General features: G+C 43.8%; 2 protein-coding genes across 4 annotated transcripts in view; both read left to right on the top strand.

Moving 5' to 3' along the window:
• Positions 1 to 27217, top strand: part of INPP5F (inositol polyphosphate-5-phosphatase F) — a 278232-nt gene that overhangs the window by 72185 nt on the left and 178830 nt on the right. The window lies entirely within an intron of this gene.
• GRK5 (G protein-coupled receptor kinase 5) overlaps positions 1 to 27217 on the top strand; it is a 156156-nt gene that overhangs the window by 108991 nt on the left and 19948 nt on the right. For 2 of the 3 annotated variants that reach the window (XR_010432401.1, XM_064663656.1), the window contains exons 5-10: positions 15478 to 15578; positions 18369 to 18461; positions 20568 to 20631; positions 21148 to 21288; positions 22393 to 22583; positions 26941 to 26978. Coding sequence is in view for 2 of the 3 variants with exons in the window: in XM_064663656.1 (XP_064519726.1) it covers positions 15478 to 15578; positions 18369 to 18461; positions 20568 to 20631; positions 21148 to 21288; positions 22393 to 22583; positions 26941 to 26978 (628 nt within the window). In the remaining variant the exon portion in view is untranslated. Of the gene's footprint in view, positions 1 to 15477; positions 15579 to 18364; positions 18462 to 20567; positions 20632 to 21147; positions 21289 to 22392; positions 22584 to 26940; positions 26979 to 27217 lie in introns of those variants that run through there. The other variant, XM_064663658.1, reaches the window with a different exon arrangement.

Here is a 27217-nt window from a genome sequence, read left to right as displayed (position 1 = left end):
TGTGCTTCAAAGAACCTGATTGTCTTAATATAAAAATAGTGTGACATACAGCTTGACTGATAGAATAAAATTATAGGTTTAGTTCTTGGACAGATAATTTAGTCTTAGAATGTGAAGAGTATTTTTCTCAGAGTGCAGGATCAGAAGCAAAATGAAAACAAAAAGTAGACTTCGTGCTCTTTAGTATTTATAGATGACTTTTAGTTCTTTCTAAGGTTTTTAAATGTCATACATATTTAACATACAATGTGTCAGTGTATCATCATTCTAAAGTGCGTTCCTTTGCATAGGGAACATGAACTTTATTTAATAGAACATGTACTACTTGCACAGCAGAAAGGACAAGAAGGTCCTTTCCCAGGTGAATAGACATCCCATCAGTACTTACAGCCCATGGCACTCATGGAGTCACTGCCTGGAGATGGTGCCACACTGCACCATCACCAGACTCCAGCCACTGGGAGCAGTGAATTCCCACCTGGAGAGCTCTGGGTGAGAACATCCAGCGTCAGCCCCGAGGCCACTAAACAAACCCAAAACTTGCCAAGATGGTAGGGTGGGGTGGTGCTTTTTCAAGTGATCACAATTCAGGCTGTTCACAGCCCTGGCATCCTGAACTGCTCCCACGTGCTCGCTGGGGAGCTGACAAGAGGCCAGAAACGTTTTGCCCCAGTTGACACCAGGGATGGCACAAGCAGGCTGGGCTTCCACCATCTCCCTGACCTACAGGCAGCAGCCATGACAAATACTGAGCGTGTCCTGGCACCTGGAAGGGAACATGGGTGGTTCAGGCCTCTCAAAGAGGTGGCACAGAGGGACAACCTCCCTAAGGATGTGGCAGAGTCCTCATCACTGGAGCTTTTGAGATGCCATTGGACAGGGCACTACATAATCTCATCTAGGCCCCCTTTCCCGTGACAGGTTGTACCAGCCAACATTCAAAGGTCCCTTCCACCCTGAGCTGTTCTACAGTTCTGGGTGCTCAGGTCCTCACCTAGGAAGACATTAGTATTCCTTCTCTCTCTTGCCTGGAGTTCTCTGACACAGTCATATCCCCCAGCCCATTCTGGAGTGTTTGGTGGCAGGGAAATGTAAGGAGCACATGTGATCTTCATGCTGAGGATGCCTAAATATAAGCATTTTTATGGCTTCCTTAGCAGCTTCACTTGAGTGGTGAGCAGGAGAATGAGAACCCACAGAAGAGTTGTCCTGTAGCTGGACACACCCTTGAAACCTTCCCTGCAGAACTGCTCTTTCTCCATGCACAGGAGCAGCTCAGTGGCTGCCACACCAGCAAGGTCAAGGTTTTTTGACTGGAGTCTTGCTTCTTTAAGCAATTTGCTTTATGCTTTAACAATTGCCATGAAAAAGGCACTTAAAGCTGCCTTCTTGACTTAATAAGCCCATAAGGCAAAAGTCCAACCCACAGGAAGTCTAAAATTTCTGAGGTTGTGAAATATGATGGTAAAACTGCTAAAATGAATTGGTCACAAATATTTCTTCCCTGTTTTTTCCTAATCTCAGCAGTTGAGTGGAAAAGGTTTAGATTCCAGGTCTGTCTGTAAATGACCTCAGTGCTCCACTGAAAAGTTGAGTTAAACTGAACCCAGCCTGGCTTCATTACCTGGCTGCTTCTTGTACTGGAAGAGCAAAGAGATATATTTAGCTTTGTCCTGCTTTTAAATTATAGCTTTGCATCTCCATGCAGCATTTTTGCCTTCCTGCCTGACAGCTGCCACGCCTTACTCTACTAAATCACTAGCCCACTATTTGCTTTTTCACTGTAAATCACCTTGAGAGACTTGGAGAGACACTATATAAAACTAAATTGATTTGAAATGGCTCTTAAGACAGTCTCCATATGCCATTATAGTTTATATTTGGACTCAGCTGGGTACTAAAAACGTTACTGAACAGGATGTCTAATGTGGATTGTTATCCCCATTAAAATACTTCACAGAATATGAAGAACAGCAACAGCATTAGTTTTCTTATCTGAATTCCTGTCCGGTCTCCTTTCCTCCAGGAAATGCACAGAATAAAGGCCATGTTTGCACTTTCTTTGCTGAAAGAGGTTAGCTGGGCACAGCAATAACCTCCTTACTCCAGTCTAAGGCTAGCAATGGGTATTTTGATAAGCAAAAATATGTCTTTGTTTTTATGAACAATTATAGGATAAGGAAGGGAGGGAAAGGTCCCCTGAAAGGGACACTGGCTGATCAGCAGTGCCTGGCCTGGCTAAAACATGCTCTTCACTCAAATCAGCTCTTTATGGAGAAGAAAACATCTATGTAATATGGGTGAGATGAAACTAAAATGACATATGAGCCCACGCAGCTGAGTCGGGCTCCTGCTCCCAGACACCCTCTCTCAGCTCTGTGCATCACCAGAGGATTGGTTTTGCACACCACTGCTTTAATCTTGACAACAAGGGTCTTTGCCTTTTGTTGCTTTCTCCTTGAGATTTCTTTCCCCCTTCTTATTTTCACCACCAAAATAAATGCAAACTTCAGCAGTTGTGCTTTTGGGTGAGTCATCTTGGCTGATCACTAAATCCTTGCATCTCCCAGAAGGAAAGTATCACATCTTAATGATTCTGGCTGAAACCTGGAAGGGCAGGTCATACCGTACCAAGAATTGGATTCAAGTACTGAGACCTTTTCCTCTAACTGTTTAGTTTTACTAAAAGCCTTCTAGGGAACATGTTATAATTAGTTTTTGGAATGGCCAAAACAAAAGCTGAATGTCACTCCGAGGGGAAGCACTGAAAGATAGAAACATTAAGCTTCTGTAAAGCAATCTGCAGAGTTTAATACGAGACAGAAGCTTTGTGTTTTGAAAGGTGAGCCTTCAGGGACTGTTTTCTACCTCGTTACCTTTCTCCTACAAATTCAGCCTATATCACTTATATCCAGAGAGTCTGTCCCCCTGTAAGCTTATTACCTTGCTGATAAAAGGCCAGCACAATATCGCTTTTCGCTGGCTACAGTGGATGGTCCCTAAAGACTTTGTCCAAGAGTTATCTCCACAGATAGTTTTCAAATTTTTCTAAACCCTGTGCATTTTATTAGTGACCCAGTTGGAGTAGGCAATGAATGAAGTGCCTGTCTGAACACAGTGTGTTACGTGGACTTGGGATGGGCTAGAATTATTTACTTGCTCAAAGATTTATTCACTGTGTCCTTTGGGTTCCTATTAGGAGACTTTTCAGGATGCTAAATACTTAAGTAGAGATCCTGGCACGGCTTGAGCCAGGGAGAATTTTGCCATTTAATTAATTACCCTGGGACTTCACCCTTTGCCTCGATGGATTTCTCATCTCCCCTTTCTATTGACTTCACTACTCTAGGAGCAGCATTTCAGGCAGGGATGATAGCATTACTTAGGCCTGTGCTTTGCAGCTCACATAATCGATACGTAATCCAGTCTCCAGAGAAATCAATGCATAATTTTGTTGTTGTTGCCGAGACAGCACGATCAATATCTCCACTGATCACTATGTCTTCTTAGTCCAGCAAAGTACCTTCTCACTGTACTTTCTGAATAAGCTCATCTTTCCCAAGTTCAATTCTGGGAAAGTATCTGAGCAGCAGAACGGCAACCTTGTTACTCACATTAATGCTTTCTAGTCAGAATTTGTTTTAATAAGTGTTTGTCTGTCACTGGGGCTAGGCTGTAATATAGTGTGGCAGAGGAATCTGAAAAATCACAGGGCTGCCTTGATTAGGAGTCCCTTTGCTGTGGTCTCAGGCAAAAAGGCATTTTCTCACGGTTTGCTCAAGTCCTGTTTCCTCATCCTTTACCCACTGTTTATAATACAAATGTTAGTTAACTAAACACTTACTGAGGGCTTCTGTCTCTTGCAATGGTGCCAAACTGCAGAAGAGCCTGTGGAAACAGCACGGAGCCTGCCCTGTCCCGAGGATGCTGCCCAGGTCTTTGGGAGTCCCATGTCCTGTTTTCAGGCTCACAGAGGGCTGCATTTGCAATGCATTTGCTCAGACTGGTTGAAAGTTTAGACCAGAGTCATTAACTCCACTGGGTTTATGCTAATCAGTGCTATTAGTCGAAGCTCTGCTTTTCCTTGTTGCTTTGGAGAGGTTACACTCTCTGGTTCACGTGCTCCTTAACTGTTTGTCATTTGTGGTCAGGAAAAGCATTGGGATGCTTTGGCCATTGGACAGAAGCCTTCTGGCTTCCCTGTGTTTGCTGGAATTACTCTGACTTGACCCTTTAGAAAATGGAAACTTGCTTCTGCTAATTGATGTCAACCACACAAGTAAACCTGGCTTACAGCTGTGTGCTGAGGCAGGGCAGGCCCCCCAGGCTGCTCCAGCTCTGCTCCCAGACCTGCCAGGGCATCTAAAAGGACACTGCAAATAAACCAGGGCATCCAAGAGGACACTGCAAATGAAGAGCCGTCTGCTCAGGATTATCTGGGAGCAGGAAGGATGTACTTGTCTGCCCTTGGCTAATGAATATGCTCATTATAGTTTCCTCCTCTCCATTTCAGGGGTCATCTGTTCCCTATCCCCTCTGCATACCCCTCACAACTTACCCTTTAGTTTGTAGGGATAACCCAGTGGCCAGGGCAGTTAATTCTAACAGCCTTTAAGGTCCATTCAGCTTCCCCAGAAACAGCCTCTTCTGCCTGAAAACTTTACCCACGTGGGGGAAAAAAAGGAATCAGCCTTTTCCAGCTGTCTGGAACACTGGCTTGCAGAAAATCCAGAAATCTGCAGGAGATGGCTTTTGTGTGTTTGCACAGAATGACATTAAAATAGACCTCTGGTGAGTCCAGCCTCTTAAGCTCCCAGCACACATATTGCAGCCTTGGAGGCATCTGGATTGGAGAGATGACGTGGCTCTTTCTGCCCACTGGCTACAGGGAGCCTGGGAAGACTCCGAGTGTCTCAGCTTTTAGATGATAAAGTGTGATGAGGTGAATTCCATGCTGGTGTAATGCAGAAAACATTAAATTACATTGCATGGCATATCCACACAGGTTTCTGTGCATGATTTCTCAATGCTACGGAGCCCTTTGAAGACCTGACCTCCCCAGCCCTTCCATCCCTGCCTGTGACTGCAGCAACTTTCCCTGGTTGGTTCAGTTTCAGATTTCTTAAGCTAAAAACATAAGGGGTCAACAAATGTCTCCTGAGCTCAGGATCCATTGTGCTAAACTCAGAAGCAGTAACAGGGAACTACATGCTTGATCCCAACAAAGAAGAGAATGAAGAGGCACATGATGAGAATGGAAGTAAAACATAGCTTATTTCTCACCTGATTCCCTTGTAACAGGAAATTAGAATTCTGGAAAAACATCTGTAGGCTTCAAGATCTGAGTAGCCTCACAACAGGGCCAGGCAAATTCAGATGAGATGCCTGAGGCTGACACCTTTGACTGGGGTGATGCAACTAGAAGAATCACTAAGCTGATAATGTTAGAGTGTGCTGTTTTAACTTGGGACCAGGAATCAGGGGGTTACCATAGGGAGTGCTTTAAATTTCACAGAAGACAAATGTATTTCTATTCATTAAAATGTCACTAGATAACTGCAAAAAATAATATTTAAAAACCAAGTCTTTTGATTACAAATTGGATTAGACATAACCAGCATATTTAAGTTGTGGATATGTGGCACTTCTGAGCTGTTCATGTGTAATATTTTTTCCCGGTATCGCCACAACACTTACAAAAGTCACTTTTACCTGCATGCCAAGCCTCAGCTTGTATGTTAATTTATTATTTTTTGATCAAGTCAGACTCTGACCCGAGTCAAAAATCAAGCATATAGCGATTTTATTATCGTGGCACAGATGCTGTTTGTCCAACAAGCAAAACTGAGGAAGAGTGGAATATGCCCCTGCAAACAGCATGTCATCCCCTACAATAAATGTCTTCCCCCTCAGTCATTTGCAGATGGCTGTTGCCATATGACTGTTAATGGGCCGTGTGAGCCAGGTGATTAGGGAATGCCCTGTTTCCAGCAGTGATTTTGTTTGCTTTCCTGGGTGTTTCCAGTCTTTCCCGTGCGTGGGCCACTGGTTCCTGCCTGATGTTTGTTTAATTCGCTTCCTAATTCTTCTCCAGACCATCCTGGGTTATCTTTTGGATTTTCGTTTCTTCATTCAAGCGTTTCCTCGGGATTTGACCATTTGCTAATGGGAAAAGACAAAGGCAAGTTCTACAGAATCCCCCCCCAGCTGGTGGCAGGACAGCCTGGATGAGGCTTCGTGCATGAGCTGCCTCCATGCAAAGCAAACAGCTCGTGGGCTTCAGTCCAAGGATCGCTTGCAAGGGAAGGGTTACTCATGTTTACAGGCTTGTAAGTCTCAGAGGAGTGAATTCAAGCAGGGATCTGTTTGTTTTCCTGCAGGAAAGCCATTCAGTAACGTTGAGGTTGTAAATGAGTGTTTATAGATTTAGGGATTTTTTTTTTTTAATGGAACAAATGACATTTGGTTTACCAGAGGAAGCCAAGTTATGACTGTTGCAATATAAGCTTGCTTGCTAATGTTTAGGCTATCCATCAGTGCAGGAGCATGTTAAAAGGTAGAAAGATTCTGATAAGAGGCTGAACACTGGATGCTCTCCAAACCTATTAAGCACACGTGATGAGAGAAAAAAACTTCCTGGGAACAGAAGCTTTCAGAATGGTCCTGTCATCTTTGTTGCTACTAATAGTGACAACACTGTTGTTTTCCCAGAAAGCTTTATCAAACATCTGGCTGCTTATAGTAATGCATTATAGCCATGGCTCCTCTGGGTTGGTAAAAAAAGTGGTTATGTGACACTTCCAAGGGTTGTGAGTAGACCAGCTTGGGGCAGGTAGAAAATCCTGCTTCTTTTACTCTGTTTCTAAAGCCACCCTCCTCATCCTGCTGTCAGCTACTGGTACAGGTTATTTCATCTACTTTCATCCCTTAATCTGTGTGCAAAGTGCTTTTAAGGCAGAAAAAAAAAAGCAACAAGTAAAACACAGTTTCCCTTCCCCCGCTTTAAAGCAAATTTATATGAAACTATTTCAGCTGGCTGGTTTATGAGCACCCCTCCACCAATAAACCTATTGTCTACAGAAAGGAGGAAAAATGTGTTTCTTTGGCAAAGAAACCTCTATAAGCAGGTTTCTAAAGAATTATTTTAAAAGTATGTGTGGGAAAGGACTGGGGTTCAAAGATACTGAAAAATATCCTGCCAAGCACTTCTTGTGAGGCCCAATTTCTCACTAATTGAAGTCAAAAGCATATCTTCTGTGCTGACCAGTTTAGATCCTTAAAATGAGTTGTACCAAAACCCCCATGGCTGGTTGGGATTGTGGTAAGTGTTTCTATTTAATTGAAGAGTATGAAGTCTGCAGCTGATTCACTGGACTTGCAAAAGAAGATGATGAAGCAACTAAATTTTGTCTCATGGGACAATTTGTTATTTCAAAATTATTTTCTATGGGGTTTTGAGTGTTTAAGCTCTGATCACCTATAGGAGCCAGGAAGAATTTTCTCCTTCTTGATCTAAGCGGTCTTTTCTCTTATTTTGTTGCTCCAAAACTCATGTTGTGGTTATACCCCCCAAATTTCTCTGAACCAAATAAGTCGAGATTCCAAGGAAACCACACTTTGGATTGAAGAGCTTTCTGTAGGAAACATGTTGACTCACACCATTTGCATGACTGTTGCTTGTTTGCCACTATCAGGAACAGAAACGTGGTTTCCAGAAAGGAGCAGCTACAAAAATGTCTAATGAGAAGAGAAAAAACAAGGTATAGCCAGATAGCAGGCCCTGGACTAACAGGAGATCTGTGAAAAATATTTCATATACTTCCCATGCACTTGTCAGAAAGGAAACCTTGGTGGTTGCAGAGTTTCTCCAAGGAAGGAGAAACTTGTACCCCAGCACCAAAGAGGAAGGAAACCTGGAGAGGAAACTTGTCCTTTTCCTACTGGTGGGTTTGATGAGGCACAAGGGGCACCCTGGGGAGTCCAGATCAAGTGAGTGGGCCTGAAGCTCCATCAGATCTCCTGCAAGAACTGAGGTGTTGAGCAAGGCCTTTTGTGATGGATCAGCACAACCCCTCCAGGCAGAGGAACGAGCTCAGCTGTTTGCTCAGGGCTCTGTTGTCTCCAGTCATTGTGTTTTTCTGTGTGTCAACCTGTGTTTTGATAGTTTAGTAGAATATGAGGGAAAACAGATTTGTCATGACTCCAGATCAGCTTGCAGCTGCCAAACAGAGTTCAGAGGCACTGCTGATTCCCTTCACTGATCTGCCAGCAAGGGATCCTGCCCTCGGTGCTGAAAATACCACGTGGTCAGAGAACAGGACCAGGTTCAACATCTTCCCTGCCATTGACCTACTCTGTAATCCTGGATGGGGCATTTCATGTCTTTGTCTTCTCCTCCCACTCTCAGGGCCGGTGAGATCAGTTGGCTTTGGAAGCTCTAACTCTCATGACCTGTGTACATAGTGCCTGGCATTACAGGCCCCCATACTTAGGTATCATGTCTACACACTGTCATAATGGATAAATTGCTACTAATAACACAGCTGCCTTCCATGCTCCCCGTCCACCTCACTGCCAATTCCTACATCTGTCATCTCAAAGCAAATATCCTGAAATTATGAAGCCTTTTGCTTTACTGGTTTGCCTCATACAGACCCAAATGACTGTGGTAGGGGGAAAAAAAAAGGAAAAAGAAAATGCAGAAGTCGATGACTTAAAGTGTTGCAGCTGCTCCTGATGTAGAATTGGCTGTTTACTACAAACAGAGCTAAAACTGAACAGATAAGATCAGACACAGGGCAAGGCAAAAGAATGTTCTGACATATTTGTGCGTAACACCAAAAAGCGTCAGGAGGCTGCATGTGCTGTGACAGTGCTGGGTCCTTTCTCTCACCAGGGACTTCCCAAAATCTACAACCAAGACACTCTGTCTCCTCCTCCCCTGCTTCCCTCTGCATTTCTCAGTTGGACTCAGTGATCTTGCAGGTCTTTCCCAACCTAAAGCATTCTTGGATTCTCACTGTCAGCCCCTTCGTGCTTCCCCTCTGTCAGTCCCCAGCTGCACGGTCAGAACTTCCCAGGCTGTAAGTGGCACTGGATCTCAGCTGGCGTTGGCCTGCCCCTGACCCCCCAAAGTGGGGAGCTGAGGTGACATCAGGCACCCAGAGTGGCTCCAGATGTCTCCCTGCAGTGGGGAGAGCAGAGCCCACGCTGTGCCCTGCACTGGTGTGTTCCCTGCTCTCAGGGCAGCAGTGCAGACCCCAGTGGAGACACCACAGGCCGGTTCTTGGGGTGAATCTCCTGCCACAAGGAGCAGATGAGCCTCGGAGGTGCAAAGATGCACAATTTTGTGGCCTCTGTTTTGCCTTCCGTTGTCTTTCCCCTTTGAAAATGTGCATTATCTGAGCACATGAACTTGTCTCTCCCTTATTTTGTGCCTACCAGCATGACTTGCATACATCTACCCAGTCTCCCTTTTCCTAGTAACCTCTCTGCTTACTGTCCTCCTTATGACTCCTTGTGAGGGTTTGCCTCAAAGGGCTGAGGACAGTCACCCCTGACAGTCACAGCATTGCTGCCTGTCCTGGTAGCTGCTCCCCCTGCCAACTGAGCCTTCCTCCAGCATCTGGGGAACACTGTGACTCTGCAAAAGCAGCAGCAGAAACGGCATTGCATGTGTCAGACTGCCCAGCCCGGACACAAACCATTGCTCCCCAGAGCTGCTCTCGGGTCACGGCCGTGTGAGTGCAGATCAAATGCAGAAACACCACAGCTGGAGAAAGGCAGAACCTCCAGGTTTTTGTGTGTGAGCTCTTCCCATCCCATCATGCACCGTCTCACATGAAAGTTCATTTTAGCCTGTTTCTTTCATAGTTTTGAGGGCTCTACTAGTAGCAAATCTGGAGATTTGTAGATAGATTATATGTGGAACGTTGCTGTCAACATCTGAAAATACACACATCATTAAGACAAATGCTTGGAACCAGAGACAGCTCGAGAAAAGTTATGCCCTTGAACTTTTGTCCATTGATGAAACATTTTTAATTGTTTTAAGCTAGTTTGTTGTGGAATGTTTTCATAACCTGAAACATAACATATGCTGCACATTATTTATTTTACGCAAGTGACTTTTAAAATAACTCCTCGTGTTTCAGTGTCGTGGCTGCATGCCTGAAACTTGCCAGGAAAGCAATTGTGTTTATGACAAAAGTTTGCATGAGGTCTGTTCAGTCTAAAGAGTGCAGTGTCCTTCTGGTTCATATGGCTTTTGTAGTGATGAACAGTTGTGCTTTAAGGTACTGTGATGACTCACATCCACTCTGGCAAGAGCTGGTAGAAAATGAAAGCCTGGATTTCTAGGTTTCTGTTCCTTATTCACTAATTGCAAGCTACAGTTGGACTGGTTTGTGGAATCTGAGCACCTCCAGCTTTCGTGTATCTCAGTGAGGCTGCTTTGATTTCATTTAGAGATGATGATCAACCCTTCTGCGAAACACATCTCTCAACCTCCCGTTCACTGCTCTGTAAAATATTGTGAGATTGCCACCTAGCTCATGAAGACTTAATCAGGCAATGAAGCTTTAATATTTGCTGGTTCTTAGATGAAAGGATCTGTGTAAGGATAAAGAATTACCCCGTTCTCTTTCTTGCAAAGTCAGTCTGACTGAACTCGAGGCTCTCCCTTTTTCTGATCAGAAGTTCAGGGTTCTGCAAGCTCTTTCATTTATTGCTGTAGGAGACAGTGATGATGGAGACAAGTGTCCTTGAAGCAGGACTGATCATTTGCAAAGAAGATACTTATTCCCTTGCTCAGAGCTTCAGGTTTCCTTTGGTGAGCACTCAGCACACAAACTCCCTTCCTCAGCTGTTCTCAGGGCCATGCCATGTGCCTGTGTTTTATGGAGCCCAGTGTTTTGCAAAATCATTTATACAAAGGACTGGGAGAGGGCTCAAGAGCCTCTTGCACTGAACAGAGATCAAATACACTTAGATGATCAACAGATGTCTGAGTGCCCTTGGAGGTCTTTCAGACCTCTGAGAACAGATTCCACAGTATTCATATGCCTGTTCTTCTGCTTCCCTGTGTGAAAATTTTTCTAAAAAAGCCTTCATATCCAATTAAGTGGATTTCTTCACATCATTCCCCCAGTGTAGAGCAGAATATGCAGAATAATTGATCCTTGCCCTCTTTATTAGAACCATTTTTATATTAAAAGACCTTTGTCATGTTTCACCCTTGCTTTTCCAGACTAAACAGATTTAATTCCCCAATGCTTTCCTTTGGGGCTTTTTTTCCTGAACATAGTTCTCAACTGTCCAGGCACTTGGTGCTCTTGTCAGCTCTCTGTAGCTTTCTGTAATGGTGGGTGAGTGTCTTTAGCTGGGGTCTCAACACATCCCTCTCAGTTCCCTTTGTCATTTGGGCACTTTTTCCATGGAAACAGCAGCATTACACACAATAAACCAACTCTGCTCATGCAGGTTTGTGCTGTATGTGCAGAAGTAACTCAGAAGTAACTGAGCACCCTTTTCTTTTTTTCTCAGATAACCACTAATGCAATTCCTAGTTACATTCTTTTCTTAAAAATTAAGCAAGAGGCATCATAAAACCGAGATGTTGCTTTGCCAGCAAAATATTTATACAAAGGTTTTCAGTTTCTGGTCATAAAGGGGAAGATACAGGAGGTAGGAGATTTTGGTTAAAACCTGGTGAAAGTACTGTGGACTTCTGGACTCCTATTACATTGTGTGGTCAAAGAAGATAACATGATGAGAGAAATTTTTGTTGTAGGATCAATTTAAGCACTTCTTGTGCTGCCAGAGTCTGGCCATTAATCTGGTTTAGGTTCCATCAGCTTTACCCTGGTGTTACTTTGTTGAGTTGACTGGCATAATTTCTGATTTATGTTATTGTAAAGGAGTTCAAGAATCGCTTTCCTTGCCTTCAGGAAACAGAATAGCCATTAGAGGAAATATGGGACTGTACTTGTTAAAACTCCCCAGTGTTTTGTTTTGAATGCAAGAAAATGTAACTGGTTTCTGCAGGTGTTTCTGAAGAGTTAGCAGAATATTCTTTGTCACAAGCTCAGATGTAATGGTCTTAATCGTGGTGTATTGCTCTCCTAGCTGCCACAGGACATTTAATATGTTGGAAAAGGGTGTCTCTGTTCCCCTGTAAAAGCTGAATTTGCTTTTACAGCCATTGCCCATAATGCAGCAGGAGAATGGTGTTAATAACCATTTCACTGGGGCTGCAGAAATCTTCTGCACCTCTCTGGGGAAGAAGCAACTTTTTCATCTGTAAATGGCCAGAGTGTTACCTTTGGAAGCTTTCACTCTTGGGATCCAAATGCTTCCTTGCACTCATAACCTGTGCTGCCTAATTGTTCTCCAGGGGAGCAAAAGTCAGTTGGTGGGTTGGGTTTTGGCTTGTAATTGTTTCTGGCTTTGTTTGAACATTTGAAGGCTGTAGGTATGCACAGTACTCACACAGGGAAAATGGCAGCCATGGCTGTTTAATGGGAGCAGTGGGAACTATGAAGTCTCAAGGAAAATCTCAGGAAGGATCATACAAAGGCTCCCTAGAACCGTGTGCAGGGTTAGAAAGGGTTGGGTGTGCTTCTCTCATGCACATGGTGCAGAATGGCATAAAATGTTTTGCTGGGCCTGCAGAACCTTTGGAAATTATCAGCCTCTGGAAAAAAAAAAAAAAAAAAGTGAGTTTTTTTTGGTTATAGAAAATGAAATGGTCTAATAAAGTGTTTGCACTACACTGTAAGGCTTTAGTCCATGTCCAGGATGTCAGTGTGTTATGTCTTTGCCTACCTTGATATTGTTAGCTGGCCCTCAATTTGTTCAGAGGAAGCAAAGATTCAAAGGTCAGCAATGAGTGGTTTTGAAAAACCGAGTGGTGAATGTATCTCCCACAAACTTGGAGAGAGGAATCACAGTTTGTGTCATTCTTAAGTAATTCCCACATTGTCTGACCATTTCTTTTTCTCATTCTTCCCCCTGTTCCCTCCAAGAATTTAATTTCTTATTATGAATAAGAGTTAGCTGATGCTTATAATTTTTTTTTTAAATGTACTTTGATCTCAGATGAAGTTTGATGGATTTAGTACTCTAGTAATGCATCCTGGGCATGATCTTCAACACTAACCTCAAGGCAACTTACCTTCCATTGGGAAATGAATTCCCATAGGGACATGAAGTTGCCTCATACTCATGGTATGAGTAAGAATCAGATCACTTGGTCTAAATGACTAATTATGCAGTGTAGTACTTAGCTTTTGGATTCCAGCTTTGACCTATAAATGTAGAACAAGTTCTAGGTTTAGGTACTAGTAACTTTAGTTACAGGTTCTAGTGTCAGCTTTACTGAAGTGCTGCTCCATTCACCTCAGACAACATTCCTGATTCACAGCAGTGCAAACACTGTGGAGTTCAGTGGTGTTTCAGGACCCTGTAAATCAGAGAGATGTTCATCTTGAACTGGATTCACTCAGGCACATACCAGCTTTGGGCTGCAAATGTTACCCACTAAGTACAAAAACTGTATTAAAGGTATTAATTCATCTATCTCTATCCAAAATCACCTGAAATACTGCTAATCATTAGGCTTTGGTTTATATCTCAGTATTGCTTTAAAAGGCTTTTTTTTTAAAATCTGTTTCCCTTCTTCTTTCCCCCCAACAGATTCAATGCTTTAGGACTGGAAAACAGGACTTCTGAGTTTTTTTCCTAGTTCTTTCACTACTTCACTCTTGCCTCTGCTTACTCTCTTGAACTAAAACTGGGACTTAGATTTCATCATAGGCATCTGTAGTTAAGGATTTCTGTAAGTTTTCTGGTTTACTGAGACTTGTTCTACAGTTCTCAGTTCCTGTCAGCCTCAGTGGTCAATCAAGCTGAGAATATCTGGCTTTGTCTCAGTCTCCTCAACTTCTAGATGATAACATGGGGGCTTAGCTGCCTCTCAAGTAATTATTAGTAATCTACTCTGTCTGTGATTAAAAATAGTTGTTCCCTAGATATCTTTTGCTGAGGAAATGGAGGAATATATTGAGGAAATGAGGAAACATTTGGGTGAGGTCAAAGGTATCCCCAGCACGTTCTGCAGATGGTCTGTCAAGGCTGAACAGTGAGGCTGCATTACACAGCATGCACAGACAGTCCTCTAAACCACATTCCTATTTGAAAACATTCAAGTGGAACAAACTTACTTTTTCATGTCACGACCGGGATCAGATTCACATTTCAGCAGCGGGAAGGAAAAGATAAAAGACTTAATTCAGCTTTCCCCATGCTGGGGATTTTCTGTGGCTCCACCTCTGCCCCTTCCTCTGTCCTTATTCCCAGTGTTTTTGAACTCTGCCTGCACTGCTTTTCAGTGCTTGCCAAGACAGCTCCAACTAAGGGTGAGTTAATGAGAACATCTGGCCAGGAATGAGTGATGATGCTCCGTGACCCACCCACTCAGCACATCTGGTGGTCATGGCCACGGATGGGGGACCTTACAGAGTGTTAAGGCTTCTGCAGGGAAAGAGGGTTTTGTCATCTATGGCTGGATTTATTGTAAATACCCGAATTAAATTGTTTATATAAAGGGACTTTCATGTAAATGGGAGAATTGCCTATAAATAGGTGCACATACACACACAAATATACACTTTTTAATACAATTACAGTGTGCATTCAATGAGTAAGAATGTGGACTGCCTAAAAACTGTCTTTTTAGATAATTAATCCCAAACATCTTAAACTGGTTAACCATCAAGGCATACTGCAAGAGACCTCTCTTTGGCAAGGGCTTTCTGAAGGGTCTGAATGTACATTGTCTCCAAAGGGAGGAGAGGATGAAAAGAGTTTATGTGCTTGGTTGGCAAAGTTCCTCTTTGAAAATATCATTTTAAAGCTGCTGAATTATTCTTTTTCCCTTTAAGGATGAACCAAGGTGTTCATCCAGACACTTTTGTGAACGTCTTTATATATATATATATATATATATATGCACGCGCACACATATATATATACCAGTGCTCTGCTCTTGTTTTGCTTTGCTGGATTTTTCAGACAGCACAATGAATCGCCCATGAAGTGAAAACACTGGGCAAATTCTCTTTTGTTTAGTAGAATGGCCTGTACACAGTTCAGGCCAGCACATTTTTCATGGGATGCAAGGGAGCAGTTCAAAGAATTGGCAAGGAGTGCGTCCTGCATATTCATGAGGCTGGGCAAGGAGGTGAAGGTACAGGAGAAGGCAGAAAAGCAATGTGAGGATAGGGTGGAATGTGGAGTGAGTTGCCACGGTATCCTATTTTACTGCTGTTTGACGTAAAGCTCCTTTGCTTTTACACAACCGCTGGAATCGAATGGAAGCGGCTCAGGGCATAAATAATGAATGTGCCTTTTACACGTTAAGAGAGGAGAATCTGCACCTCATCACTGACTTAACGTGCCCCTCTCTTCCCTCTCCAGTCTCCAGCCTACGTTGCCGAAGTCAGTCAAGACCTTATCCAGCAGACAGAGGAGAAACTCAAAAACAGCCCCTGCAAAGAGCTATTCTCCCACTGTACAAAGTAAGTATAACTCGGTCCCCAAAGATCACAGGGCTGCAGCCAGCAGCTCGTGAGGAACGTGACAGGTGGGGAGAAACACTGCAGTTCGAACCTGAGGCAGGTATCTTTGGCTTCTGCTCCTAATCCTGGAGGCATAGCTGACAAGCAGTGAAGTCATTTCATCTGAACAAAATGTAACAAATATTTCCATGCCATTATATACACTACACACAGGCCCTTACTGTTTCAGGTATTTGACAGTGTTCTAGCCAAGTAAACCAGCCATGGGTTTCATGCTGTGTGAAAAGAGCTACGATGATAATGTATCCAAAGAAAACATCTCCGTTTCAAAGTGAATAAAAATTAAGTGGCTATACGGTCCATTTAGACAGAGGAATGTGCAGACTTGCTCCGCGTGGCTTTTCCAGAAAATCTTCACCAGGAGAATGGGGCTTTTTTAATGCTTTCTGTCTGCCCTTGGCGTTCCAACCAACGGGCATTATTTCACCCTTTGTCTGGGAAAAGGCTTATCAGCTCCTGCAGCGGGGAGGCATTTGGGCCATTATGTGCTAAAGCTCCAGGTATGCGATCTGCCTTTGCAAACGCTGGCCAGGAGATCATAAACCAACAAAAATATGAAAAGGAGGGATCATCACACGCCGGCCCATGTGGTTTCTGGCCGAGCGCGGTTTGTTTTCCCTGGATGATGTAATGGGGATTTGTAACATTCGCTCCACTGTCACTCATTGTTTTGACTCATTTCATTGACCTTTTCTGTTTTCAGTTATTCTTTGCGTTGGTAGGAGCTGTGGGTTATTTCTGGCCCTCTCTTAGAGCGTGGCCGGTGCCGTGTAGAGATGCTCTGCAGCTCATGCCGCTGGTGTGTGCCAGTCCCAGCGACAAAGGCAGAGCTGTGCTCCACACAAACCCCCCCATGCCTGCTTCCAGTCCTCCAATCCCTTTGAAAGCTGACAGTTGCCTCTAAAATGCACTCTGTTGTTGCCAAAGAGGGGGAGCTCAAAAGCAAACAACTGCTGAAAGGCAGCTATTGTTCTTCTAAAATACGTGGGGCTTTTAATTAACTGAATGGAAGAGGCAGCATTGGACACCACTTAATGCAGGCCCGTATTCACCCATGGCCATTCCTTCAGCTCTGAAGCAGATAAATGAGCCAGGTTTGAAGCCCTGGTAATAAATATGCTGGTCATTTCACACGGACTGAAATGAGGTCAAAAGGAAGTTTTAAAAACTTGCTGTTGGTATTTACCGGTATTGAATAATGTTAATTTTGAAAGAGTTCAGGCCAAAAAAGGGAGGCATACATACAAATATGAAGCCTGCTGTCCTGTAGGAGTAGGGACAGGGGTGAGTGTCGTTCACATCTTCATAAATAAAAATCAGTCTGCAAGAAAAATTCATGTGTAACTCTAACTCCTGCTTTGACCTTTAATATTTTGACTGTCTGCTCCTGCCTCCCTTTAAAACTGCACATCTAAGACTTACTTTTTATTTTATTTTGTAAGCTTGAATCCATTAGGGGAACTGTATTATCTGTGTCCAGTCAAAGCTAATGAAGACAAAAATTTGACTTGTTGAGTGTGTGCAATTACCTGCCTGCTCCAAACTAAGGCTGCAAGAATTAAAAAAAAAAAATTTAAGAGCTGAGAAATTCCAAAAATAGTAGCTCAGGAACAGGGGAGACACATTATTCATGATGACTTGTCTGCTCAGGTCTAGAACTGCCTCAGGGTAAGACATAGACTATCCATTCCCAAACTAGAGTAGTCCTTCAGAGAGGATTTCCTCCTTCCAGCAAAATCTGGAAATGTGTCTGTATACCCTTGGACGTGGACACAAAAGTGTCTGTATCCACCAAGACAGAAATACTCCTGTTTTAATGGGCATTTTTCACCCCAAACCAACTTTTGTCCTGCCAGTGCTGCCGGCAGAGGTGGGTAAGCAAGGCAAGGACCAAGAGCAGCAGGTGAACAGCCCCCTGGCAAACAGTGCAACCACCTTCATTTCAGTCAGCTGGCTCAGCTCAGCCCCTCTTTGCTTAGTTCTGAACCCTTGGCCTCTCTTATGGGATGCCTGATGGTCTCTGGCTGCCTGTCACAAGCAACAGACTTTGTTCTCACATTTGCAGACTGGCCTTTTTATTCCTTTATTCCTTTTCATTATGCAAAAGATTTTGCACCCCCTGCATGAGCCCCAAAATGCTTGTTCTTCGTCCAGAAACAAATCCATATCCCTGTTCAGACTTTTCTTTCTTCTGTTTTGCTCTACAAAGCACATAGCTGTTGGGAAAACCCCTTTGACTTCAGTCACATGTACTCCTGTATAGCAGGAATTGAAATTGATATTTTTACTCAGAATGGTACCTCTGAGGGAGCCTCTTTGGCAGAGATGGGCTTCAGCCAGAAATTCTCTATCCAGATATAAACATCCCCCAAGGTTTAGGAGCTCAGTTCCTGAGGGAGTAGTGTTAATTGAGTAACAGAAGTAAAGACATTTGTTGTCTAGTGGCTAACAACCTCTGGAAAAGTCCATTGAAGCCAATGGGAGTTGCCCTGTTAATTTTCAGTGTATATTACTGCTCAGCTTGTATAAGGCCTCCTGTTATGAAATACATCAAACATATCACTTTGTTCCCAGATTGAAACTGGGAGTAAAATAAAGTGAAAAATAAAGTGAAAGTAAAATAATCCTAGCAGATGAGAAGTCTGGATTTTTTTTCCTCTTGTTTTGTTTCTCTTTTGCCTCCAAGTTCAGGATTATAAAATGCTTATATATCCTTTTCATCTGAGATAGATCTGTCCTTGACCACCTCAGTGGGGAACCATTCCAAGAATACCTGAGCAGCATGTACTTTGACAGGTTTCTTCAGTGGAAGTGGTTGGAAAGGTAAGTTGTCACAAGATTTTTTTTTTTTAATGAAAATAAATGAAAATTTTTTTTTTACTTTCCATGCAAAATACATAGAATATGCTCAAAAATCTGATATGTTTGCTTCTACAGCTCGAGTGTTTGGCCCTTTAATGGTATTAGGTACATGAGGTGTATTAGGTATGATTAATGTACATTCAGCAACTTCAGTTGTCTTTTCTGAATACGGTGACTTTTTCTCTGCACCAGTTGCCACTGTTATTAAATCACTCTAAACAGGGAAGGTCCTCAAACCATATGTATTTGCTCGACACTTCTGAGCACGTTTAATAACCGAGCAGCCTTAGTGGGTATTAATTTGCAAGGAAAGGGGGTCCTGCCTTTTCCCTGTCAGGGAGGGCTGCAGCAGACGTTCACTGCTGGGTAACAGTGACCTTGAGCTGAGAGGAGACCCAGTTTGCACAAATGGGATTAATTAGGGCGGATGAGTTAGGGCCGGAGCCACGAGCGGTGTGTGTCAGCGGGAGGCCTCCAAGATCAAAGGAGCTGGGCCAGTTCCTCTCCCTGGAAAGCTGCAGAGCTGCTGCACAGGAGGGGTGGGCAGAGGGACCATTTTGTGCCAAGACATGCTCCACGTGCCATCTTCGCAGAGCCCAGCATTTACTCTTCCATTTCAATTAAAAAAAACCCATTGGAAGATTCATCTCTCATTTCCTCCCTGTTTTCACCTCTGGGATAAGGAATTTTCTGAAATGCTTTGAGGATTTTTTTTTTTTCCCATTCCCCCAACAACTAGGACAAGCCATTGGATATACCTGGCTTAAGAAGCTGGGGGAACTGCTTTTAGGGTTAGCACAGAGATGTTAGCAGCATGGAGTGATCACCAGCTCCTTCTGACAGCCTGCTGGCTCCAACGGAGCAGTCACACAGTCCATTTATTCCAGGGACATAGCTGAACATGTAGTTATCACTGCTAATTGTTGCTTTTAACCCCAACAGCATTTGCAGCAGCCTCACAGAAGCCTGAAAATAGCATCTTTTCCTCTTCTAGCTTTGACCTTCTCCATTATTTTTCTTCTTCCACTTCGAAAAACAATAATGGACATTAATGAAACTATTCACTTTAACATTTATTCCTCATTGTCATCAACCTCATCATCCCTGTGGTGGGAACAGCCACATTACTGTGCTCCCTCTGCAGGCTGGCCACCTGCCAGAGGGGAACAAGGATGGGAGGAATATCTATTTCCACTGCAAAGATAGCTGTAAAACTTTGGAGATGGAGTGGTGGATACAAAATCGGATCTCTACAAGTCTAGAATTCTTCTCTGTCATGTTATAAAACCTCTGTGGTAGCAAAGTAAAAGTTAGATGTGGATCTGGAGCCATTCTGGTGGAGCAGATTTTGTGGGAAGCCTGTGAGATTGCAGAGATCATGTCTCGTGGTTGTTAGGGAGCACTCTGCCCTCAGAGACAGACTTATTTAACCCTTAATTTGGTTTTTGCTCCCTTCTTGCCATGATACTCCCCCAGGAGGCAGGTAGCCCAGGGGGGATGGGCTGGCTTGGAGCTTGGCTTCCTCTTCTCCCACCTAAATCCACCTCTCCTGTTCCCAGGATTGTTTCTTTCCTTGGTTCACATCAGTTTCATATTTTGTTTAAGACACCAGAAATATTTTCTACTGGATCTCTTTTTCTCATCTTGCACACCAAACAAAGCCATGTGTTACACCACCCTATATATCATGGGAATTAATATCTTGTTGGAAGCTTTCAGGCCTCCTCTTTGCTTAACAAAAGCCAAAGCTGTATAATGGAGATTCAGAACCCTCCTTGGTCTTAAGATGCTAGCAGAAATTATCCTGATGACTCACTAATGTGTTGTATTTTATTACAGCTTAATATGTTGGAATTGAAAAGTTCAAGCCATACATAGTATTGAAGTAATGTAATTACATAATTATATATTATATTATATTATATGATTACCCTGAGATAATGTGATTATGTAATATCTATCTATTTTGCTTTTCAAAAGTATGCTCTGAAATAAATAAATCACAGAGAGTGCATTAAATGTAGCGTGCCTTTTATTTATTTATTTATTTATTTCCTTTTCTTCCAGGCAACCAGTAACGAAAAACACGTTTCGGCAGTACAGGGTACTGGGGAAGGGCGGCTTTGGGGAGGTGAGTGATTCTGAAACTTTCTGTTAAAGAGTGTTTCTTACTTCTTAGGCGCTGCAGGTACAGGAGCCTGATGCGACAGAGGCTGATTTTCATTGATTGCTGACAGTTTTACTTAACACTGTAATCTCAAAAGAACACTTCTGAGGGTTATTTTGTGTTTGGATGTTGCACTCACATTTGAATTAGGGTCACACCCTTAATTGTGTTTTAACTGGTGGCTGGAGGTCGCTGGAGAGGCAGGGGAGGTGCAGAGCCGAGCAGATCGCAATCTGCACAGACAAAAGGGGGTGGGATAAGGAAGCAGGCGGAGGAAAGTGAAATAATTAAACCAATATTACACAGCAGGTTTGGAAACAGTAGTCGGTTCCCCCTGCTGCCCCCGCCTAAGCCTTACTCGCTAAGCCTCGGTCTCTCGCCTTAAAAGGACTAAATCAGAAGAGATTGTGAGGAGCAAAGTGCAGCCCAGACACAGCGTTTGCTTCGAATTACCCAGCAATTGTTCTCTCTAATTCGCAGGTCTGCGCCTGCCAAGTGCGGGCGACGGGGAAGATGTACGCCTGCAAGAGATTAGAGAAGAAGAGGATCAAGAAGAGGAAAGGCGAATCCATGGCGCTAAACGAGAAGCAGATCTTAGAAAAAGTCAATAGTCAGTTTGTAGTGAGTATCGAGCTCGGCTCCCTGCTCACCTCCTGAGCACTGCTCTGGTTGAATCCGGTGCCTCCTCCACCTCCCGCTCCTGGAAAGGTGCCCTTGGCTTTGCACCTCAGTCCTGCCCCCTGCACCTTTGCCGGGTCTCATTTTGGTCTCTGGTGCGTGAGAAATGCACCAGCCAAGGAGCCTGTGCCTGCCATGGGAACGTGATGCGTTTGGCAGCCTTGACTTGCATCACAGCTGCATCAGGCTGAGCTATTTTTATCCAGCGTGATTACCTGAATTCCCAGGGTCTGGGAGAGAGGAGCTCGGGAGAGGCTAAAGCAGGTTCAACCTGAATAGATCAGAAGAGACTGGCTTGTAGAAGCATCTAAGCAGTGAAGTGGAGCTGGTCTGCCTGATGTAGGGCTTTCCTGGGTCACACCAGCTCTTGTGCCTCTTTTGAAATCTCCCTTAGTTAGAAAAAAAAAAAAAAAGAAAAAAGAGAAAGGTGTAATCTCAGCATCTGCCATGTTCCTTACACTTATTTCAGGAAACACTGTGTATACAATAGCTATTTACTTTACAAGATGTTTACTTACCTCTGGCAGAAGCCAAGATGATGGCACGTATTTAAAAGTGATGGCTAGGTTTTGGCTTCTCTGATTTTTCCTGGGGCACTCACAAGAGCCTCAAAGAAATAACACTGACCTTCAGGTCTCAGTGATGGTGCATTGGATCCTCCAGGACTGGTCTGTTTGGGCCTTCCAGGGAACCTACTGAGATGCAAAACAGGGCAGCAGGAGGTGTAGTTTCCCTTCATTACTAAGGTTCCTCTTACATCAAAAAATCTGCCTGGAATTAGTATGCTTGTCCAGCCTGTGAGGCTATCTGAGCCTTGAGGGTTTCTGGTGATAAATAGGCTGGATTGAACAAATTAATCTGCAGACTCCTAACATCTGATTTTTCTGTGCTTTTAAATTGTGTGTTTGCCGTTATGATAAGTCCCATATCGAATTCAGTCAATGCTTTTTTTAACTGTTCTAGAAAAAAATTCTTTAATGAAAAGCCAGCTCCTCCTTCTTAGCAGCTAACTGAACTGCCACAACTGTGCCTCAAATGTTTTTCTAGGTCAATTTAGCCTATGCCTATGAAACAAAGGACGCCCTGTGTTTAGTTCTGACCATAATGAACGGAGGTGACCTGAAGTTTCACATCTACAACATGGGAAACCCAGGCTTTGAGGAGGAAAGAGCTTTGTTTTATGCAGCAGAGATTCTTTGTGGCTTGGAAGACCTACACAGAGAAAATACTGTGTACAGGTAAGAACTCTCTCTAGAGCCTCAGGAAGTCTTTTCTGGGTAGGAAGGTACTGCCTGCATCCTCCCTGTGCAGCTTGGGTGCCTGAGTGCTTTGGCTGAAATTTCGCAGAGCCCTGTATAAGTACAGTGTGATTCAGTAATCATGGAAGGAAGCAGTTCCTCCACTAAGTACATCCTGTCTAAATTATACAGAACTGTCACAAAGCTCCCCAAACCCTACCTCGGCGTGCACTGGGTGACATAAGAAAATGATGACAGTTCCTCTGAAGAAATGTCATTAAGGAATCTAGTTCCTAGTTGGCACGAAATGGAGATCATTCCACCCAAGCCTCTTTCTAATTGCTTACATTATATTGCACGAGGGGCTGCAGCATATCAAACGTGGAAAAACCCTCCTTCCTGGATTTTTCCCAAGGGGGTGTCTGAGGCACAGGGCGTGGATTTACCCCCTGGTGTGATTAGCTAGGTTGGATCGTGGTGGCCACAGCGTGCCAGCCGTGGAAGGAGGCTCCTGCTGGCAGCATCCCACCCGCCGGGGGTGCATCCAACGGGCACGGCTCTGCCCGGCGCCGGCACGGGCAGCCAGCCCCCAGGAGGACACGCTGCAGCTTCTCAGCTTCCACTTTGGCTCCCAGCTCTGAGCAAGCACTTTTCCAGGGCACCACGGGGCTCGCTCGCTGGGTAAGCGGGCTGATTGCAGACGGAGTTCTTGTGACTCCACGAGGATTTATTTTTTTAATCAGCGACCAGTGTAGTTGTAAACAACAGTTAATGTTTGTCTTCATCATCCCAGCTTGTGAAATCATTATGGCTGGCAGTCACAGCAGAAGAGGGCCTGTAAATTGATGAAAGGACTTCCAAGGACAATGATTAATAGGCAATAATATGTTATTTTTAAAAACCAAGCCACGCTTTAAATCACTTGATGTGCCCACGTGCAATATGCACGATGCACGTGCTTGTATGGGTAGAAATTACAATATTGTTGTTCCTTGGAGGAGATCTCTAGCAAACTGCCACTTGGTTGCCTCACTGTGCCTCAGCTCTTGCTAGCTGGCATATGGAGGGCAGACAGATAACATGCTGGTTTAGTTGGTGCTGGCCCAAGAAGGAGATTTTTTTTTTCCCAAGGAGCAAAATGGAACCAAGTGTGTAATGTCAGTTGAAAAATCAAATTGTGAGTGAAGTGTCTGACTTCCCTTTTCTTTGAAAAACACCCTACCACATTTAAAAGAAAAAATTAGGAGGTAGTATAGTATAGTGTTTCTTTTAAAAGTACCAGATTACAAGCATATTTTATTGAATAAAATGACTGGTACATTCATAACATGGCTGATATAATGCCATGCAAATGCCATTTTCTAATAGAACAAATCAGATCTGGCCACCTAAAAAAGTACATGGCTCTGAGAGAAATGGCATCCTACTTCTTTAAGCAGTTGTTTTCATGTTACTCTTACAAGAGCTGCTAGTTTACACCTCAGAAGACACATTCATTTCGGTGATGAATGATATTATATCCTTGCAGGTGACATTTTCTAGCAGTACTTTAGGAGCCTCTGCAGAGACCCCTAATTTGTCATACCACAGCGTGTTTTGGGACCCGTGAGAAGTGCTATATGGGTCGATAAAATACAGCAGCTAAATGCTGCCACTTTCTCAGGGCGAAGAATTCATCACAAAACACTTATTCCTCAGACTTAATTTCACTTCCTGTAAACAAAATGCTCGTGAGTAAATCACAGCGTTGGAAAACACATCCCCATCTCCTGGGCCGTGATGATGCACATGTGACCCGAGAGAACAGCCAGGCTCAGAGGCAGATTTATCTGCTCCAGAATTCCCTTGGCAAACGTGGCTCTTGTGCTACATTTCTCAGCTGCATCATGTGGGTGAAGGTCAACGGGTCGATTGTTCGTGGAAAGCAAACATAGAAAAGCTGCTATTTCTCCTTGAATTATTTTTATGTATATAAATATGTATGTATATGACAATTTTTTTAGGTTTTTTAAGATGTATATACATGCATATAGGTAAATAATTTTTATATGTGCTATAACCATGTCTGGAAGCTCCAGTCAGCATCAAGATCACATTGTCCTAGGCATTTTGCACAAATTTAGGGTAGAGCCTTGTCCACTGTGATTAATTGAGTTCTTTAGGCTTTCCCATACAGCCAAACAATGTACCATTGCCTTCAGAGCACGGGCAAAGTGCCAGCAGTTTATGTTTCAGTATGTTTGGGCAAGGCTGCTTTACATGTGGGAAGTCATGCCATTGGAAAGGAGCCTTACATGTCACTGTGTCCACCAGGGACTTTTATTTCTCCTTGACATTCCAGTCTTGAGCAGCTGGAAGTGTTGGCCGTGCCAAGGGAGCAAGCCTGGATCCCAGGGAACCAGGAGTCTGAAAACAGGAGTGACAACTGATGTCTGGGGGGGGAGGAAAGCTTGCTCTAGTTGCCCTAAATCACAGAATACTGTAGGGACCCAACTGCTGTTCTCAGAGTTCTCCTGGAGTCTCTCATTGCTCATTCAAAGACAGCATTTCCCAACTTGCATGCAGGATCCTTGTAAGTGGTGCTAAGCTACAGCTTTAAGTGGGACCAGTAACTGCTGCAGCAGAAGATTAAGTTACTGATGAAGGCTGAGTTCTTCAACTAAATAGTTCTTACAGGATTTGAGATAAATTTTTAAAAATAAATAGGAGATGCCCTTGACTGTGTTGCTCCAGCACTGGAAACCTTCTGTTGATGGACAGGGAGAGCTCACAGTGGTATGTTAAATAAAATCACAGCTTCTCCTCAGCATTCAGCTGCCTTTCACGTATTTCAGTATTGTTGATTTGAAAAATAGGCTTGGTACCACTGGGCACCCAGTGAGGTTTATCTTGAGAGGTCAAGAGGGTCTGAAGCAAGCAAGAAGAGGAGATTATTCACAGTGCCGTGTTCTTGCTTGAAATAATAAATAAAAACAAGGCAAGCTTTGCAATTTTAATCTTGGCATTGTCAGAACTATAAAATACCCCTCTCCATTCCCAGGAAAATTCATGACACCGGAGCTTGAGGCACAGGGGGGGCTCCTGCCCAGGCTCTGTGCAATGTCCTGTTTCCCTGGTGCAAGGGTTTCTCCTGTGCACCCCCTCTCTTGGCTCTTTGAAAGCAGTGCCTCTTGCTGGGAAGCTAACAGGATCGAGCTGGTTCACAAATGCAAGGAGGCCTTACAAAGAGAAGAGGCCAAACACTGCTTGGATTTGCACCAGACTGAGCACTGTGTTTAGATAAAAGCCAGGGCACGGTGTGGTGAATGCCAGGAGTGCTGTTCTCCCTGACTCACCCACCCACAGCCCTCCTGGGACACTCCCTGCCCATCTCCCTTCCCTCTCACACCTCTGGTCCCATCTCCCAGGCACTAGCAGGAAGGCTCCCACCTCAACAGCAGCCCTAGAAGGGCAGCAGTGGCTGCAAAGTTGTGCTGGGCTGCACAGGTTTGGAAAACAGCCGTGGCCAAGCGAGGGGGCTGGAGCGTGGCTGGCCTGGGCAGCATCTAGAAGGAGCAGCTGGTGGAGTGGGTTTCGTGCAGACAAACCTTTCAGAAGAATGATCTGCCAAGGCTCTGCTAAATATATGAAAACTGAGATTATTTATTTCAGAAGTTTATAACTTGGCCAGATTTGGGATTTTTTTTTTTTCACAGGAGCAGTAAAAGGCACATTTTTGACATCAGAGTGGCCACCTTGCCAATTTTCGTGGCATTACTCCAAACCACATAGGCACTAGAGTTTCACAAATGTTTCTATGAAGAGTCTTAATCTGGGCAAAGCATTCCCCCCTGCCCCTCTTTTTCCAAACGTGGTGAAATTATTACACATGTGTGCAAGTGCACGGACACACATTCACATGTTTGGTCTGAGTCAGATGCCAGGCGTGGAAAACTCGAGCCCAACAGATTGCTGTTTCCATTTTCATGTGCAAATAAAGCATTTTAAAATTTAAAATATTTTTCTTTTTGACAAAAGATTTTACAACAGAAAATGTTAACAGAGATTTAACAACACACAGGACTACAGGGTTTGGTTTACAGGGCTTACAGCACTAGATGGATGAGTCCATTACGGAGCGGATTAGGAACTAAAAGCTTGGCTTAGTGAAAAATTCTGACTCCGGTTTAGAAAAAGACATATGGTTTCAGTCTCTCTGTGAAGTGAGTTGTAAAAGGTTGTATTGGTTTCAGGAGTTCCTCGCTGTTTGAGCTGACACTCAATTGGTTTATTACTGGTAATAAATGCACTCGCACAGTTGTATGGTTATGTTATCAAAACCAGCTTCGTACCAATGACTGCTATCTTTCATTTTCAGAGATCTGAAGCCAGAAAATATCCTGCTGGATGATTATGGTAAGTCTCAGAGGTTTACAGAGATGCTTTCACAGTAAAGCAGATTAAGTTAGTTTTAGGATATATATTGCACAAAGACAAATAATGCTCTGAAGTGATTAAGGGGCTCAGCATACACTAATATTGCCGTGCAGGGGAGGCTGAGCTGCTGGAGCTCCTGCACAGATGGAGAAGAGCAGCCGGGGCTGTGCTCGAGCTCAGCAGGGTCTGTGCTCGAGAGCACGGCTTTGCTGGGGCTC

The sequence above is a fragment of the Pseudopipra pipra genome, chromosome 8, assembly GCF_036250125.1.
Source record: "Pseudopipra pipra isolate bDixPip1 chromosome 8, bDixPip1.hap1, whole genome shotgun sequence".
NCBI lineage: Eukaryota > Metazoa > Chordata > Aves > Passeriformes > Pipridae > Pseudopipra > Pseudopipra pipra.
This window is presented reverse-complemented; position numbering and strand designations above follow the sequence as displayed.